This window comes from Mus musculus, chromosome 7, assembly GCF_000001635.26.
Source record: "Mus musculus strain C57BL/6J chromosome 7, GRCm38.p6 C57BL/6J".
NCBI classification, from domain to species: Eukaryota; Metazoa; Chordata; class Mammalia; order Rodentia; family Muridae; genus Mus; species Mus musculus.
In genome coordinates this window covers 38,220,423-38,239,216 of record NC_000073.6, presented here as the reverse complement: position 1 = coordinate 38,239,216, position 18,794 = coordinate 38,220,423, and the positions used below count along the sequence as shown (strand labels likewise).

Here is an 18,794-nt window from a genome sequence, read left to right as displayed (position 1 = left end):
AATCCTCTTGGATTTCTTTTATCAGAATTTTCTGGTTTTTAAGACATAAATCTAAAATATATTTTTACTATTAGACTTATCAAATATTTCATCTGATACTATTGTAAATGACTCTTTTAAGATTTTGATTCCCAAGTTTCTCTTCTTTTTTGTTTTTAAGATTTATTAATTTATTATATGCAAGTACACTGTAGCTGTTTTCAGACACACCAGAGGAGGGCATCTGATTTCATTACAGGTAGTTGTGAGCCACGATGTGGTTGCTGGGATTTGAACTCAGGACCCCCGAAAGAAGAGTCAGTGCTCTTAACCGCTGAGCCATCTCTCCAGCCTGATTCCCAAGTTTCTGTTCTGACATAGAATATTACTTATTTTTATTTTATGTGTATGGGTAGGGGTTTTGTTTTGTTTTTTATTAATCGTTCCATTCATTTACATCTTAAATGATATCCTGGTTACCCCTTCACAAGCCCCCCATTCCACAACCTCCCTCTCTTCCCTCCCCTTTGCCTCTAGAGGGTGCTCCCCCACCCACTCACCCTCTCCTGCCCCATCCCTCCAGCATCACCCAACACTGGGGCATCAAAACTCCAGAGAACCAAGGGCCTCTCCTCCTATTGATGTTAGACAAGGCCATTCTGCTACCTATGTATCTGGAGCCATGGATCCCTCCCTCTACACTTCTTGGTTGGTGGTCTAGTCCCTGGGAGCACTGGGTGGTCCTGCCAGCTGATGGTATTCTTCCTATGGGATTACAACCCCCTCAGCTCCCCCAGTCCTTCTGCTAGCTCCCCCAGACTGAGCTCAGCCTGATGGTTGGCTCCAAGCATCCACATCTGTATTGGTCAGTTGCTGACTGAGCCTCCTAAGGAGCATGTGTATGGGTGGTTTGTATGCATCTATGACTTGTTTACCTGATGACTGTGAAGGCCAGTAAAGGGCATAAGGTCCCGTGGAGCTGGAGTGACAGACAGTTGTGAGTCACCTTGTGGGTGCTGGAAACCAAACCCCAGTCCTCTGGAAAAGCCCCCAGTACTCTTTACCACTGAGAGGCATTTCTCCAGCCCATTCTCACTTCTTTTGAATTTTTCTCTAAGCAGAGAAATTTCTGAAGGTGAGTTAAACTTCAGTGGATGCTACCAAATGGCTTTTATAATGTATTTGTGCCCGTGAACACTTCCTGAGGCAATGTCTATGAGCACAACTCCTCTATATGCCTCTGACACTTGGAATCATTGACATCATAGTTACAGTTATTCTGGTGAATAATTGTCAGGTTCAGATTTCTAAAATCCAATGCACTAGCAAAAGAAAAAGAAAAAAAAATGTCTGTGGGGTATATAGGCAGCTAATTAAAGCATTCAGCCATGAATCTATCTCTATCTACTGCATAGGTTTATCTAACACACGGGGGGTGGGGGTGGGGTCGGAGGAAGAGGAAAAAGAAGAGGGAGGGAGGGAGGGAGGGAGGGAGGGAGGGAGGGAGGGAGGGAGGGAGGGAGGGAGAGGGAGAGGAAGGGAGGGATGCGGGGGAAGAGAGAGAGGTCAGCATCCTCTTCCCCAGATCCCAGTTCTTGAGTGGAGTTCATCCTTAGGCTCATGCCTCCTATGGTCTCATCTGCACATCACATCTAGTCAGCTGCAGCAGCCTTGAGTTCCAGTCCTACACGGTCATCTCATGTACTGGGCTAATGTTGGGACTGTGACTAGATGCACCTAAGCATGAACAAAAACAAAGGATACACTATTCAAAAATAGACAGGATATGAGTTGACTTGCTACAGGATTGAGTGTCAGAGACCAATGAACATTTATGACAGCACACAGTTTCTGGGTGTCAGAAACAGGGAGTGGCTTAGCTGTTCTTAGTGGCTTAGTTCTGTCACATCTCCCTCACATGATCCCTGTTGAGCTGTTGGTTTGGACTGCAGTCACCCAAAACTTTCTAGAACTGACTGTCATCCTGCAAAGTGCCTGTTCTAGTTTGCTTTTCTGTTACTGTGATGTGTTGTGTCTGCCAGCAGACCACAACCTGGGTTCTAGCCTGGAAAGGCATTTTGGAAACCTGGAAAAGAAGAGGGGCTAGGTGGCGAGAGAAAGAAATGTAGCCAAGACAGTTATTCTGATCAAAGCTTAAATTTTATTGTTGCGACACTAGTTATGAAGGAAGGGGGAGGGGACCCGATTCCCGCCGAATAACCTCTGATCCAGTAGAAAGGTGAGCACGTGTGTGGCTCCAAACAGCAAAGGGCAGGTTCCAGCAGTGGGCGTGGCAGAACGAATGAGCAGGAAGCTCCACCCCTGAGCAAGCAGGTTTCAGGCTGGGGGAGGGGAGACTACAGTGATGAACACCATGATCAAAACCAATTCAGGTGAGGAAAGGGTTTTTTTCAGCTCAGAGTCCCAGGTCACAGTCCATCACTGAGGGAAATCAGGGCAGGGACATAAGCCCACGGGGAAAATGCCGTTTTTTGACTTACCCACTAGCTCAAACTCAGCTAGCTTTTTTATATAACCCAGGACCACCTACCTAGCAATGGTGCTGCCCATAGTGAACCGGGCTCTCCCACATCAATCATGACGGCTTATCACAGACATGGTTATAGGCCAATCTGATAGAGGCAATTCTTCAGCCAAGGTTCCTCTTTTCCAGATAACTATGTTATATTATAACAAAAACTAACTGAGCAGTAAGCAGCTCAAGTAGTTGCCAAGGGATGCCAGCCATTGGCAGGAAGCCCTTTTTCTCCCAAAAGGACCTCTCCATAAAATTCCTTGGGATTGTCATGACTTAGAAACTATCTTCCCCCAGAGCCTAGAGAGCAGGCCAAGAGTCAAGGGAACTTTTGTGACCTCACATTAAAAGCCACGTACTTTTGTTTATGGTGTTGACAATTGAGATGCATCAGCAGTTAAGAGTACCTACTGCTCTTCCAGAGGACCTAGGTTTGGTTCCCAGCAACTACATTGCAGTTTCAGGGGGATCCAATACCCTCTTCTGGCCTCAAAGGGCACCAAGAACACACATAATGCATAGACAGACAGACAGACATGCTGGCCAAACACCCATATCCATTAAACAACAAAGTGATTTTGAAAAGCCACAGCCTGCCATATCCACATTTTCCCCAAGGTTATATGAGCTATTCTCATTCAGAGTGACAAGGGACTAGCCTACCTAATGATGTCATAGGACACACAATAAAATGTAGCTACACTTCTTACAGGGTCAAGCCACCCAGTGGTCTCTTCAAAGGCAAGCACTCAAAACAGTAGTAACTTTTTTTTAAAGATTTATTTATTTATTTATTTATTTATTTATTTATTTATTTATTTATTTTATGTGAGTACACTGAGTACAGCTGGTTGTGAACCTTCACGTGGTTGTTGGGAATTGGATTTTTAGGACCTCTGCTCACTCTGGTCAACCCCACTAGCTCTAGTCGGTCTTCCCCGCTCCCTCTTTCTCAGTCCCTGCTTGTTCCAGCCCAAAGATTTATTTATTATTATAGATAAGTACACTGTACCTGTCTTCAGACACACCAGAAGAGGGCATCAGACCTCATTACGGGTGGTTGTGAGCCACCATGTGGTTGCTGGGATTTGAACTCAGGACCTTCGGAAGAGCAGTCAGTGCTCTTACTCACTGAGCCATCTCGCCAGCCCCAGCAGTAAGTTTTAAACCATGTATTTACTGATTTTCTTTCTCAGGGTTGTGCCCCTGCCACAACATGCACGTAGAGGTCCAAAGATGATTTGTGACAGTTGATTCTCTCCTTCCACTGTGTGAGTTCCAAGGATCAAACTCAGGTCCTCAGACTTAGCCGAGAGTGCCTTGACCCACTGAACCATCTTGCCAGCTCCCGGTAGTATTTTATAGACACACACACACACACACACACACACACACACACACACACACACTTACATTTACCCACCCGTGTATCTCTTCACTCCATGTGTTAGAAGTAAGTCTTCCCATGACAGACACAGCAACTGGTCATTCTCTTGTTGCAGTAGGCTGTTCCCAGGGTGCACACATGCCATAAAGTCGGTTTGCCCTCCCCATGGGTGATTGCTTCAGGCTGCCTACTATAAACAGTGTTGCTCTAAATTAGCAGACGTTTATATCCGTTTCCACAAGAATAAGAATATCAGAGATAAATTCCTAGAAGTGGACCAGCCAGCAGGAGGGCCTGCTTGCTTTTTCCATGATTCATGTCGCCATGTTGCTCTTCTCAAAGGTTGCTTATAACAACTGGTATCCCCCCCCAACCACCCCTCAAGGAAGGACTGGGTAATGGGCTAGGAGCTATGGGAAGCTGAGGAAGCAATTTAAAGTACGATATCATCCATCCCTGTTGCTTGATTGTTTTATGGGTGCAGAGTCTCCTGGAGCTTGAGTTACATGAGCTACTTGTGGGTGTGAGCTGCCTGGTATGGGTGCTGAGACTGGTCCTAAGGAAGACAGCAAGTGTTCTTAACCACTGAACCATCTCAGCCCTCCTGCCAAATTCTTCCCTCAGCCCTCTTTCTTCTGTACCAGACGTTCTCAGCCTTCCTAATGCTGTGACCCATTAATAAAATCCCTCATATTGTGGTGACCCCTAAACCATAAATTATTCTTGTGCTGCTTCATAATTTTAATTTTGCTACTGTTATGAATCATAACATAAATATCTGTGTTTTCTGATGGTCTTAAGAGACTCCTTTGAAAAGGGTATGGGGGTCATGACCCACAGGCTGAGAAGCACTGTTCTGGACTGTGTGCTAGGGGTTTTGGGTTTTTGTTTTGTTTTGTTTTGTTTTGTTTTGTTTTGTTTTGTTTGTCTCTCATGCTTTCTTGCCCCTATGGCCTCTAAAATTCCTGTTCATGCCTTAAACACAGCAGGTGGGTTAAACACAGCTAAATACCCAAGGCTAACTCTCCAAGCCCAAAATGGTTTTTCTCATGGTTTGGGTCCAAAACAACCCTTATGCACATGTATTGAACACTTGGGAATGTGCTAGGAAGAGAGGGAAATGCAACTTGGGAAGATGGAACCTAGTCAGAGGACATGGTCACTGGGAGCAGGCTGTTGGGGACACTATCTCAGGGTTCCTCCTGTCCTGCTCTCTGCTTTTTTCCATGATTGGAAAATGAACAAGCCTCAGCTGTGAGCTTACACACACACACACACACACACACACACACACACACACGGGCCGACAGCCCCTCCTGCTGCTGTGCTTTCTTGCCAGCACAGACTGGGACACCCTGACACCGAGCACCAACATAAGTGCCTCCTCTGTTAAGTGTTTCTGTCATATATCTAGTCGCAGTGATCAAAGTAACCAGCACAGGTCTCCAAAATAGATGGACATGATGGGGTACCTGCTCCTCCCATCACCACCACAGCCTTCCTGTTCCTTTCGCTAATGGATGAATGTGTGCTCATAGGTTAATGTGTTTTGACCGTGAACTCCCTTAGTGACTTTTGTATTGCTGTAAAGAGACACCATGACCAAGGCAACTTATAAAAGAAAACATTTAATTTGTCAGCTCATAGTTCCAGAGGGTTAAAGCCCATCCCAGTTTTGAAAAGCAGCTGGCAGCATGACATTGGAGCAGTAGTGGAGAGCTTTCCTGTTGAAATAACAACCACAAGACAGACAAACAGACAATAGTGTAGGCTTTTTAAGCCTCAGAGCCTACCTCCAATCACATATCCCCCCCACACTTTAATCCTTCCTAAGCAGTTCCACTAAATACAGAACACACATTCAAATATGAGACTATGGGGTCTATGTTTATTCAAACCACCATACTCCCCAAGGCCAGAGTCAGCCTCCTTCATCATCCTAAGAAGCCAGGCAGGGATACAAAGGGCTACTTCATGACTGTTAAATGAACGAGTGGCCCAGGTGGAACTTTGTGGAGCATGCTATCCAAGATCTGGTGGCTTTATCCTAAGCAATTAGGTGTGTTTAGTGCTCTGTGCCTGACGCTCTGGGGATCATATTTCCCTGTGACATTGCCTTCATTCTTCTGGAGCGTGTTGTCTAAAGTGTTCTTTGTTTTCATTTCTCTTTCTACTTCTCTGGCTTCATTGAGGCCTTAAGGGGAAATCCTGGAAGGATGTGCACAGTAGCCAGATACACACAGAACACACAAATCAAAGATAAATACTTCTGTCTCGCAAAGGCAAGGGAAGGGACAGCATGCAGCCTCATAGTTGGGTGGGAGCAGACGTGGTCTGTCAGCACAGCCTGGGTTTGCACTGCTTTTCTTGAGGTCTTCTCTTGAAACTCAGCCTCTTTGTTTTTTATTTCTGCCCATATAGAGGGAGGGGGTGGGCGAGCGTGAGTGCCTAGGGAAGCCAGATGAGGGTGTTAGATCCCCTGGATCTGGAGTAACAGCAACTAAGCTGGAAAAGAGAATGCTGGGAACGAAACTCTGGTCCTTAGCAAGAGCAGTACTCACTCTTAACCACAGAGTCATCTCTCCAGTCGAAAAATCCATCCTCTCAACTGAAATCTTTCCGAAAATGCCCTCCATTCTCATAACTTCCTTCACCTTACCCACGTGCTAGGGACAAAACCCCAGTCCTTATTCTCTGTGCGTGCCAGGCGAGTGCACTGAGACATGCCCTAGCCCTTGGGTTTGTTTTATTTCTCAAACAGTTTTACTAAGTTGCCTAGGTTGACCTAGAATGTTCCATCCTCCTGCCTCAGTCTTCCAAGTAGTGAGATTATAGGTATGAGTCACCATACCCACTTAAAACAAAAAACAAAAAAAACCCTGCTTTCCCAACATTTTGCTCTGAACTTTTTAAACTCACCCAGAGTCTTAAAAACCCAAGTAACCGGGCCTGTTTTATATAACAATGGGACATGACAGGAAGCCCTAACCTGACAGTCCTGTGATTTTGCCTGCCCAGAAAGGAACTTTTCAACCCCAGTCATTAGTCCATCAATGCTCAGACCTGGGTAAGTTACACAGATCCCCACATTGCCTAAAGAAACTCAGTATGTAGCCAGGAATCCCTTTTGCTCTGCAGTGTCTGGGAGACCTTGGTGGTCTGAGGGTGAGACATATTAGTAGCTGTCTTGGCCTCTGTAAAAAGGAAAGGTGAAATGGTCTTTTTATTACTTTGTAACAGGAAAGTGAGAAACACCTGAGAAGCAAAACAATTTTGCTGCCCAGCTGTGGATCCCATGAACAGCTGCAATGCCTGCCTTTCTGATGTCTGCCTCAAAACCTCACCTTAACCCCTCTTCTGCATGGCCTTGCTGTTTTGGCTCTAAGGCTGTGATCCTTCTGCTGCTAGCAGTAAAAATAAATTATTTAATCTAGATTTGAATTGAGACGAAGTCTCTATTTTTCCCCCAGTGGATGTGAACAACAATATCCATGAGCTGAGAGTAGCTTCCACATTTTTAAGGGGTTGGAACGTGTCTTAGTTAGGGTTCTACTGCTGTGAACAGACACATGATCAAGGCAACTCTTGTAAGGACAACATTTAATTGGGGCTGGCTTACAGGTTCAGATGTTCAGTCCATTATCATCAAGGTGAATGTATGGCAGCAACCAGGCAGGAGTGGTGCAGGAGCTGAGAGTTCTACATCTTCATCTGGAGGCTTCTAGGAAAATACTGGCTTCCAGGCAACTAGGATGAAGGTCTTAAACCCATTCCCACAGTGACACACCTACTCCAACAAGGCCACACCTTCTACTAGTACCACTCCCTGGGCCAAGCATATACAAACCATCACAGAACAAAAATACAAAAGAATGCTTCTTAACACGTTAAAATTATAGTAAATTCAGGGCTGGAGAGATGGCTCAGTGGTTAAGAGCACGGACTGCTCTTCTGAAGGTCCCAGCAACCACATGGTGACTCACAACCATCCATAACAAGATCTGATGCCCTCTTCTGGAGTGTCTGAAGACAGTTACAGTGTGCTTACATATAATAAATAAATAAAATCTTTTAAAAAATTATAGTAAATTCAAATATTAAGTGTCCATACTCATACTTGTCTCCATTATACCCATGACTGCTTTCACTATGTGGTGCACTGGTCCCAGAGACCCCTTTGGAAAACCCAAAATACTTACTGCCTGGCCCTTTATACACAAAGTTTGCCAGCCCCTGACTTAGATTTACCGATTATTAAATGTTTGTGTGGTTGTGGTTCTGGGATGGAACCCAGGGCCTTGCACAGAAGTGCTCCCCGGCCAAGACCCTTCTCCAGCTCTCCAAGGATTAAGATTTTGTTGTTTTTACCCCTAAGTGTTAGTAGCTCTTTTACATTTTTTTTTCCTGGGATGGAACCCAGAATCTCTTTTATGGGGATGGGACGGGGCGGACACTACATCCCTAGCCCTCTGCTTCTTGAGCTCAACACAGGAAATCGCTGGCTTAGACTAGGGAGAGACAAGATAATGTAGTGTTAGGCGCATAATGTTTGGTATTCGACAGAACTTGATAAACACGACAATGATAACTCCTGGTGGTCTTTTTTCACACAGGAATTTGCCAAAAACAAAAAACAAAACAAAATAAAAACTAGCCTCCTGACCTTGGGGTTTCCCCGACTCCCTGGTCCCTGTGTCTGGAAACCAGCTTTTCCCAGAAAGGACTTTTTTAGCCAGGGAAGCAGAAAAGGTCTCCAGGAAACTTCATTTTTTCCATAGCTGTGGCTTGGCTGACTCAACTTCTGCCTTTTCCTGAGTCACAAGTTTGTTCTCTTCCTTGGAGAAGGGAGGGAGCCCTCCGCTCAGGCCTCTCCACCCACAGCCAGCCCCCGCTGGGAAGGGGTGGGTAGCTGGATGGTCTGCTTAAGCGGCTCTAGGGATTCCCCACCCTTCCAGGCAGCTTCGGGAGATGCTGGGGCTAGGAGACAGCGGGTACTGAGTTCTAACGGGCCCCGAGTCACCAGTGGAGCAAACCTGGAGACGTTTCCTGACTCCAACATCTGGTCTTTTAGACTCCCTCCTCCAGGCAGTCCCTCTCTGCCAGGTACTGTGTTGGATGCCAAAATGCCAGAACAAATAAAACCGCTCTGCCCTTGCAGGGACCATTCTCATCCTGGTCACCTCCATTTCTCCCTGAGAAGTTCCTCCTCGCTAAGGATGGGTGGCTCAGCCCATGCTGTGGAAACTCAGAGCCAGGCTTTGTCCTAACACTCCAGTAATAGTTACATCCTAGCCTAGGGGACTTCAGACCTTGCCTTCCCTCTGGACAGTGGAGAGTGTGGCTACACCTCCAACCAAAAATCCAAGTGGGATGCATCTGTGGGTTCTAGAGAGTGTTGGGGTCTGTAGTAGAAAATGAGCCCCATCTAAAGAGGGCTGTTTGCTGTGGACAAATATGTTGATGAATATTTCTAATCCCAATCCAGGGTTTCTACCCCAGCTTTGACCATTAATTCCCAAATAAAGGATACATACAACCTTTATACTTCCAATAAGCTTTAATCAGCACAAGAGCTGGGCAGATATCTATCCTCTATGCTATATAATATAATAATTCCATTATATAATTTGCTATGTTTCATCTGGGCTGCTCTTAACTCCAACTAGCCACCCCACATGGAGATTATTTTAAGGTTCTTACCCCATGGCGTTTTCCTTTTTTTTTCACCTCCTTTTTTTCTCCTGGTCGAGGTCTCCTTGACCCCCAAACTGGGGAACTCAAGACCACGCCTATCTCTCTTTTGCCCAACTATTGGCTGTGGGCAGCTTTATTCACCAATCAGGGACAAGCTGGGGGGCAAGGTTACATAGGGCAATTTATAGAGTATGTGCAAGGCTCCCTGGAAGCAACCTGGCCTTGTTATTATATTGTAATTTAGCATTACAATATAAGCAAACGACCAGACCTCTGCATAAATAAACCAATATTGCCAAATCCTTGATTGACTGACTGAGACAAGGTCTCATTATGTAGCTCAGGCTGCCCTCAAACTCCATCCTCCTGCCTCAGCCTCCTGCGTGCTGAGATCACAGGCATATGACACCCAGATCCCTAAATCTTATGATTAAAGATGAGCTAAAGTCAGGGCTGGAGATATAATATCTCACTGGTGGAGTACTTCTCTAGAACTTGAGATTGTGAGTTTACTGGAGGGGGGGCTAAAAGTCTCTATTTTTATGTGTCTTCTCCCCATCTGAAATATTCACAGCAGTGCATTTTGTAAATGATTAAACAAACTTCAAACCTAAAAGAAATATCAATAAGCGCTGGTGGGGTAAGGATGTGGGGGATGGTAGGGATTAAGGGACAGTTTAGGGAAGGGTCTGCCCCTAACACCATCACCAGAGGGCCACACCATCCCCTTCCAAACCCAGTTTGGTCTTGGCCCAGCGGGTACCAGGCTAACCAGAGCTAGTCCCTCTTCAATGTAACCAGTTTAGCAACACAAACTGACACTATAGACTAATATTAGCCCAGCAGTCTAGAGACAGAGGCAAGGCTTCTATGAGTTCAGGGATAGCCTAGTCTACATATAGAATTTCTGGTCAGCCAGGGGTAACAAGACAATAAAAAATGGATGGAGTTGAGAACTGCTGCTTTGTGGCCAAGGAGACCTCTCTGAGGAGGTGACACTGAAATGACAAAGGAGGGAGAGGGCGAAGGGTGGGAGTGGTTTTTAAGGAACCAGAAGACAGTGGATGAGAATTGCGTGGGGGCAGGTGAGATGGGAAAGCAGCCTTGGAATTGAGTTCTAAGTGACACCAGTAGCCAGGGCGGGGTACCTGTTCGTCTTGGATCTACACGATGAATGCCTGGGGTCCACTAAACTAATTTCCTCCCGTGTACTTTTGACATTTTCCTCTAGGAAAAAAATTATAAAGTTCTGTTGATCGTTAAGAAAACGTGTGTCTCTGTGGCTGAAAAGAGTAACATCATAGTAACAGGGGCACCTGAGGGCCCACCACTCCGTCATGCCTGCTTCCCTCACAGGCTGTTCCTCTGACCAGCGCCGACTCAGTCTTGAGTGTGGCGACCAGCAAAGCTGGGAACCGGACTCCAACCAGGAATCAGCCCATCGTCCCCACGCACAACCGCTGCTGACCCGTTTACGGTCCAGCGGTTTAATTACGCCCGCGCACATTTCTGGAGAACTCGGGCCGGCTCCGCCCCCGCCTGCGTGCCAGGGCTTCGATTGGTCCAGAGTCCCTCGAAGGGGCGTGACCAGAGAATTGGAACCCGGAGGCGTGGGCGGCGCAGGGATTGGCGGGCGCCAGTTCGGGACTGGCTGTGCGGACGCGGAGGTTCCTACGGGAGGTAAGCAGGCTACGGAGGGGGAGAGCGCTCCCCTTCCGCCCTCCACCCTGCCAGGTCTGCAGCTGTGGGTAGAGGTGGCCTCAGGAACCCGCATCTGGGGCTCCACTGGAGCAGAGGCTGCTCGCTGTTTTCTGACTTGGGAAGGGGTTGACAGCTGGGACTCTAGGGCCACTGAGTCCCAGGACTGTGCGCGAGTTGGAGAAGGGTTCTCCGCAGAGTCTCTACCCTCTCCTTATCCCGTGATGTTCCGGGAACCTCGTCTTGGCCAGAGACGTCTTGGGTTGGGAGGGACGGTTCTCAATAGCCTCGGATTTGGGACCCTGAAGAGTTTGAGTTCGCGACTCTTCATATAGGAAGTTATTGGTGTGGGACCGGGCCTGGATTCTCCTAGGGAGTAACTGAAGTACAATAAAGAGGTGTCCCCAGGCCTTAGCAGGAGGGAAACCGGCAGTTCCAAGTCTCAGTGGAATGTGTGCACTCCCCGGAGAGGGCGCAGTCCTTAGAATGTGAACAAAACCGGTATCAGATTCTACCCGGTCAGAGGCTGCAGAGGAGGGGCGATCAGTGCTAGAGTCAAGACCCCTGCGGTTTTTGTAAGCTGAAGTGCTTCATTTGCTGTGCGTCCTGCCCACGTCAGCCCTCAGAGCTGCTCAGAGTGGCTAGGCCAGTTAGTTGTCTGAGCACTGGGACCTGGCCAACCCTGTCCCGCCAAGGAAGGAGGGGTTTGGCATTGTGGCCTGCGGGATGGGACTGACTACCCTGTGTGTTATGCGGTGAAAGACACCAAAGTCAGGCAGTAGGAAAGACTACACACTCTGGATTTTAAGAACTTCTGACCCAGGGCATGTTTTTTTTGTTGTTGTTGTTTGTTTGTTTGTTTGTTTGTTTGTTTTTTGGGGGGGTGGGGGCGTGTTGTTTTGTTTACTAGGGCCAAAAGTTTCAGAAGTTATTGTCTCCTTTTCATCATGTGAATTCCCGGGATAGGACATGGCCACAAACACCAGGTTACCCAAAAGATTTTGCTTTTTTTGAGATAAGGTCTCCTTGTATAGTCCAGATTGACCTACAACTCTCTACCTTCCTATCTAATCTTACCAGATGCTAGATTATAGGAATGCCCTCTGGGCCAAAGTTTTTCTACCTTGGCTCAGAGTTTATCTGGAAGCTGGGCCCACTCCTGAGGTTCTTGGGTGGTGACTGTGAAGTGGCTCATGGGCACGGAGTTACAGCCATGCTTTGTGCTTAATTAACATTGTGTCTAGCAAACAGTGGGTGCTAAGAAAGTAGCACCTAAGGGTTTATTTTCCTTAATCTGTTCTCCTGGAGGAAGATTCTAGAAGGTCTCAGTGACTCTGTTGGGTGGTGCCACTCCCTTAGTACCCTTGTAATAACTCTGGAATGCTCACACTGGCCTGTGGACCTGCAAGACAGGCCCTGCCTGCCCCTTGTAACCTTACCTCTTACTCCCGTACCTCACTCCTTCCTGAGTTCAGGGCCCCAGACCTCTCTTAAGGGCTGTACTGCAGTGAGCAAGAGGGCTTGAGGACTTGCATCAGGACAGAACCCATATTGTTGTGAGCCACATCCACACGCAAGGTGTCTTGTGCATTTTACCAGTAAGGGGCCAGAGAGTAAATACATGTTAGATTGTGTTAGTCTGAGTGTGGTTGTATTTCACTAAGGTTGCATTTAGGAAGCCTGGCAGTGGCTCATAATGGGTCTGGATTTTTAGTTTCTGGTTGTAGATCACCAGTCCTTCTCGTTGACTATGTGTTCCTCGGTGCTGGGCATTTGGTTTGCTTCTGCCTCTTGGCTCTAGTAAACACACACAAGAGTATAGCTATCCCTTCCAATCCCTTTGGAGATAGATGCACAGTGGGAAAGGTAGGTATATGGTAAATGTATTTTTAATGTTTTGCGGAGTCTTCAGGTTGTTTCCCATCGTATCTATGTCGTTTTTTTTTTTTCCCTCAAGATGTATTTGTTAATTTTATGAGTGTTTCTATGTCTGTGCACTACACGTATGCAGATACCCTTGGAACTGGAGTTACTGGGGGCTGTGAGTTACTGGTGGCTGGGTCTGTGCAAGCGTATGGAGAGCCACTGAGCCGTCCCCCAAGCCTGTGGCTGTGACAGTTTACATCCCCAGCAGCAGTACACACTCTTCCCACTTTTCCACTCTGGCACCAACTGGAATTTCTTTGCTAGGAACTTTCCAATGGGTATGAGATCTCCTCCAGTTTAGATGGGCTTCTTTAACGGTTTGAAACCTTGTGTGGTTTCTGCTTGAGTGACATTCAGTTGTATGTGCCAACCTAGAGATGCTCACTTCGGCCGGACCTGGGCTTTTGGGGGTTTGTTGTTGGTTTTTTTGTTTTGTTTTGTTTTAATTCATTTTTATTTTTATTTTTATTCATGGGTCTGTATGACTGAAGGCCACATGTATGTGAATGTCTCGGAGGCCAGATGAATGTGTTAGTCCCCTGGAGCTGGAGTTAACAGGCAGTTGTGGCCACCCGATGCGGGTACTGGGATCCAGATGCTGGCCTCAGGAAGAACAGCAAGTGAGCTGAGACATTGCTCCTCGTCCTTTCCCTCCGCTCCTAAGAGTTTCAGTTGACCCTGCTATCCTTACGCCACTGCGCCTTTGGGCTTCCTGCCCCTGGGCCTCTCTGGCCTCCTCACAGTGAGATGTTATCCACATTGGCCTCCAGCACAGTGCCTGGTGGCCTTGGAGGTAGCATGCTGGCACATTTGGGTTTGTTGTATTGTCCCTCAGCCAAGAACTGATGATCAGGTGGCAGAACAAAGTTTGAAGCCAAGATCAGCTAACTAAAAATAGTTACATCAGGTGGTGTGGGCAGCCCTGAGGCCTGAAGGGGGGGAGCGAAACAGGACTGAAGAGGTTCGGTGTCTCCTCCAGGCTGACTTCTTGTCTCCTCCCTTCCCATCCCCCACCTCCAGATTCCCACAGGCAGCCTCACATTACAGAACCGCGGTACGGTGACCTAGAAATGTATGTGTAGTGTGGTGTGTGTGTGTGTGTGTGTGTGTGTGTGTGTGTGTGTGTGTGTGTGTGTGCGCGCGCAAGCAAGTGTTTGCATGTGGTAAGAGGTCAACTCCTGCTTCCTTTCAACAAGTAAGAGGTGAGTGGTTTGTGCACCTGGCACCTACCGTGTCCATGGCACAGTTTTAAGAATTGCTGATCTAGTCATTGGCAAGAAATTGGCAAGAAAAGGCTTCTATTTTGCTGGAGCTAAAGATTGAATGGAGGCAATAGAGGGGACATATGCAGTGACTGGACAGGAAAATACCAGGTTTTCTGTTGTTGTTCTTGGTGCTGCTGCTGGTGTGTGTGTGTGTGTGTGTGTGTGTGTGTGTGTGTGTGTGTGTGTGTGTGTGTGTGTGTGTGTTGATGTCTGGTGTCTTCTTCCTTTGTCGTCCAACTTTTTTTTTAATTTTTATTTTACTTTTAATTATGGGTATATATGTATGAGTGGTGTCTTAGTTAGAGTTTCTGTTGCTACAGTGAGATACCATGACCAAAAAGCAAGTTGGCAAGGATTTCTTCTGCTCCTACTTCCACACTGCTATTCATTATTAGAGAAAGGCAGTACGGGAACTCAAATAGGGCAGGAACCTGGAGGCAGGAGCTGATGCAGAGGCCATAGAAGGCTGCTGCTTACTGGCTTGTTCCCCCTAGCCTGCTTGGCCTGTTCTTTTATAGACCCCAAGACCACCAGCCCAGGTACAGCATCACCCACAATGGGCTGGGCCCTCCCCTGTCAATCACTAATTAAGAAAATGTTTGACAACAGGATCTTACAGAGGAATTTTTATAATTGAGGTTCCCTCCTTTTAGATAAGTCAAGCAGACCTAAGAGTGGCCAGCACAGGTGACATAAGCAAGTATGTGTGTGAGTGCCCACAGCATCCAGAAGAGGTATTAGATTCCCTGGAGCTGGATCGGGAGGCTGGGAGCTGGGAACTAAGCTTAGATCCTCTGGGAAAGCAGTATAGGCCTCCTACACCCACCCCCACCCCACCCCCCCACACACACTTTTTTTTTATCTGACACTCACAAATTCAGCCATCTTAACTAGCCAGCAAGCCTCAAGGATCCTATCTTTACCTCCCCAGCAGTAAAATACAGATACACCGCCATACCTGTCTTTTTACATGGGGTCTCGAGATCTACTCAGGTCCATATGCAAGCTCTTATCCAAATGGGCAATCTCTCCGGCACTGTGACTAAGTCTTGATACACATCACAAAGGGAAACAAACAAACAAACAAAAAAAAGCAGTGTGGCATCTTACAGAAGGGGTCACTGATTGTCAGTATTTCAGGTTTTATGGCCATTTGATTTCTGTCATTACTTAGCTCAGTCATACCATATACACGAATGTGCAGGGCCACGTTACAATAAAAAACTTTATTTATAAAAAATGGGCTCTGGGCCAAATTTGACCTCTGGCTAGTTTGCCATCACTGGAAAGAGCTACCTGAGATGAGGTTAATGGAGAATCTTTCTGGAAGAGAACTGGGAGCTAAGCTGGTCACAGACCAGGGCCAACATGGATGGCCTTTTCCAGGTGAGGCAAGATGGCGCCATCCTACTGTACAGTGGTAGAGTCCCATGCAGAGAAATTGTGTGTAAGAAAGAGAAGGTTCAAGGATGGAGACTAGATTTAGAGTTTGAGCCACTGGGTGGATGAGAGAGGGCCCGGGGAACATAGAATTCGGTGTTGAATGTAAGAAGTTATCTGATTCCTGGGTGGGTGAGGGCCTAGAGCTTAGTGGAGATGCCGAGTCTAAAGGCTTGGACCAGGAAGAGGTCACATCTGTGTGCTCTTCAGGTCTGAGTATGCTTGGTTTAGAAAGATGGGGTTGGACAGCACAGGGTAGCTAGCATGTGCTATGCTATGCTCTGCTAGGCTAGGCTAGGCTAGGCTAGGCTAGGCTAGGCTAGGCTAGGCTAGGCTATGCTATGCTATGCTAGGGTTTACTGCCTAGTATGTCAGCAGAGAGAGAGCCCAAGTGGGCCTTACCTTACACAGAGGTAAGGTAAGAGCTATATTCCCTCTGATGAACTCCTAGAGTCTGTTTTCCTCCTGTGAGATGGGGGCCGTGGGCAGAGGGTTTTCTAACCTGCTAGGGGTTTGTGTGAGGGATCATGAGATAACATCACACTTAGATGGCAATGGTGAGCTTTGCCACCCAGAAAAGTTCGATAGTTGGATACCTTGGGCAAGCGAGGGATTGCAGAAGCTGTGATCTGTTTGGATCCCAGACGGTCGTATTGTCCAACACGCACCGTTCAGTATGTGCACCCTCAGTCTTCCGATTATAGACCGTCCCAGAACTGCTAGCCGATGGGAGCTGGGGACCCACTATTCCAGCTTCCTTGCTCCTGGTGCGTGCCTGAGGTGAGCTCTGTTGCCAAGGTTCCTAGGGCTCCTGGGCATCTTACATCTTGGAGTTAACTTCTTATGGCTGCCTTCCCACTGCTGTCTGCCTTCCATGTGCCTCCTGCTAGAGAGTCCCCTTTACCCACCTCCACTACCCCCAACAATTCTTTTCACGCCCGTGTCAGGTCAACCTCTGAAACGCCCGGTTTCTGTACCTGGGAGGCTAAGTGGGCTGGCTGAAGCACAGTGCGATAATAGTTTGGTGGGTGAGTCTAGTTTGCTGGGTGAGGGAGCTGGTGTAGCGGGGAGGTGAGCACTATGGCTCTGACTTCATAGGCAAAGCTGATGGCCTTCCTGTCTGCTTCCTATAGCTTAGCTATTGAGAAGATGGTGGACCACTTGGCAAACACGGAGATCAACAGCCAGCGGATTGCAGCAGTGGAGAGCTGTTTTGGGGCATCGGGGCAACCGCTGGCCCTGCCCGGCCGTGTGCTCCTAGGCGAGGGGGTACTGACCAAGGAGTGCCGCAAGAAGGCCAAGCCACGCATCTTCTTTCTTTTCAACGACATCCTGGTGTATGGCAGTATTGTGCTTAGCAAGCGCAAGTACCGCAGCCAGCATATTATTCCCCTAGAAGAGGTAACATTGGAGCCACTGCCCGAGACCCTGCAGGCCAAGAACCGATGGATGATCAAGACAGCCAAGAAGTCCTTTGTGGTGTCGGCAGCCTCCACCACGGAGCGCCAGGAATGGATAAGCCACATCGAAGAGTGTGTGCGGAGGCAGCTACTGGCCACAGGCCGCCAGCCCACCACGGAGCACGCAGCTCCCTGGATCCCGGACAAGGCCACGGACATTTGCATGCGCTGCACGCAGACGCGCTTCTCCGCACTCACCCGGCGTCACCACTGCCGCAAATGCGGGTTTGTGGTCTGTGCTGAGTGTTCCAGGGAGCGTTTCCTGTTGCCACGTCTCTCTCCCAAGCCCCTTCGCGTCTGCAGCCTGTGCTACCGAGAGCTGGCCGCCCAGAAGCTGAGGGAGGAGGCCAGGGAGGGGATCGGAGGCTCTCCACCGCAGCTGTCCCACCTAGGCGGCACTGTCTGTGGTGCATCCAGTGGCGATGACGATGACTCCGATGAGGACAGAGAGGGCAATGGAGATGGTGACTGGCCCACCCAGGTGGAGTTCTATGCTTCTGGTGTCTCCTGGTCAGCCTTCCATAGTTGACCTTTACCTGCAGAGTGTTTGTATCAAGTCAGTCCTCTGCCGGAGACCCTTGCCCATGGCAGTGGGCGTGTGACAGGTGGCTGTTCCAGAGCCATTACTAGTGCCTTTCTACTAGACTGTAGCCTCCTGGGCCCTCTTCTAAGTCTTTTTCAGATAATTTCCTTTCCATTTCACATGCAGTCCTTGGTGACCAGGCTATAGCTGCAACCCTTGGAACTTGACCAGGCCAGGTGCCCCACGCATTAAGGGTTAAAGAGGGCAAAGGGAAGCTTGGGTTTCAGAGTCCATTCCCACCTTCAACCATGAACAGGTACAGCCCATGGAAGAGCCTGAGACTTGCACATCTACCATGCAGATATCACCACCTGGCAACCGGGTCCTTCCAAACTGGACGCCAGATGTACGGTGTGCGCCCTTCAGGCCCAGGTGACCTACAGCCTGAGCTCTCTGAGCTCAAGCCAGCCCATCAAGCCCTCTGCCCTGTCACTACCAAGGTGCCTGGTGCCCATTTGGCTTGTCCCCATCTCTGTCTGCGGTTAATAGAATCAGTGTTTTCTCGTTAGGACTCTAGGGTCAGGGAGAAAAGCCCTATCCAAACTGATTTACCAATAAACAAGAATAAAGTACCAACTCTTTTGATTGTTAAGAGTACCCTAGCTTCAGACACTGCTCAGTCCAGGGTAGAAACCATGGCTCTAGGGATAACCATCACTGATACTGCTACACTGGGCATTCCTGAAGATGCCTCCCACCCAGTGAGACATTCATGCCACCAGGTCCCTGGCTCCCCAAGAACAGAGCTCCATACTCTTGTTCTGGTAGCTAGCCAGCCCTCCTACTTTCCTTCCTTCCTTTTGAGACAAGAACTTGCTACATAGGG

General features: G+C 48.0%; 1 protein-coding gene across 1 annotated transcript; it reads left to right on the top strand.

The window, feature by feature from the left end:
• The first annotated feature begins 11,222 nt into the window (after positions 1-11,222).
• Plekhf1 (pleckstrin homology domain containing, family F (with FYVE domain) member 1) lies at positions 11,223-18,563 on the top strand. The gene is made up of 2 exons (NM_024413.2): positions 11,223-11,276; positions 17,059-18,563. The coding sequence occupies exon 2, from the start codon at positions 17,075-17,077 to the stop codon at positions 17,912-17,914; it is 840 nt and encodes a 279-aa protein (NP_077724.2). The 5' UTR covers positions 11,223-11,276; positions 17,059-17,074; the 3' UTR covers positions 17,915-18,563.
• Positions 18,564-18,794: the final 231 nt, after the last annotated feature.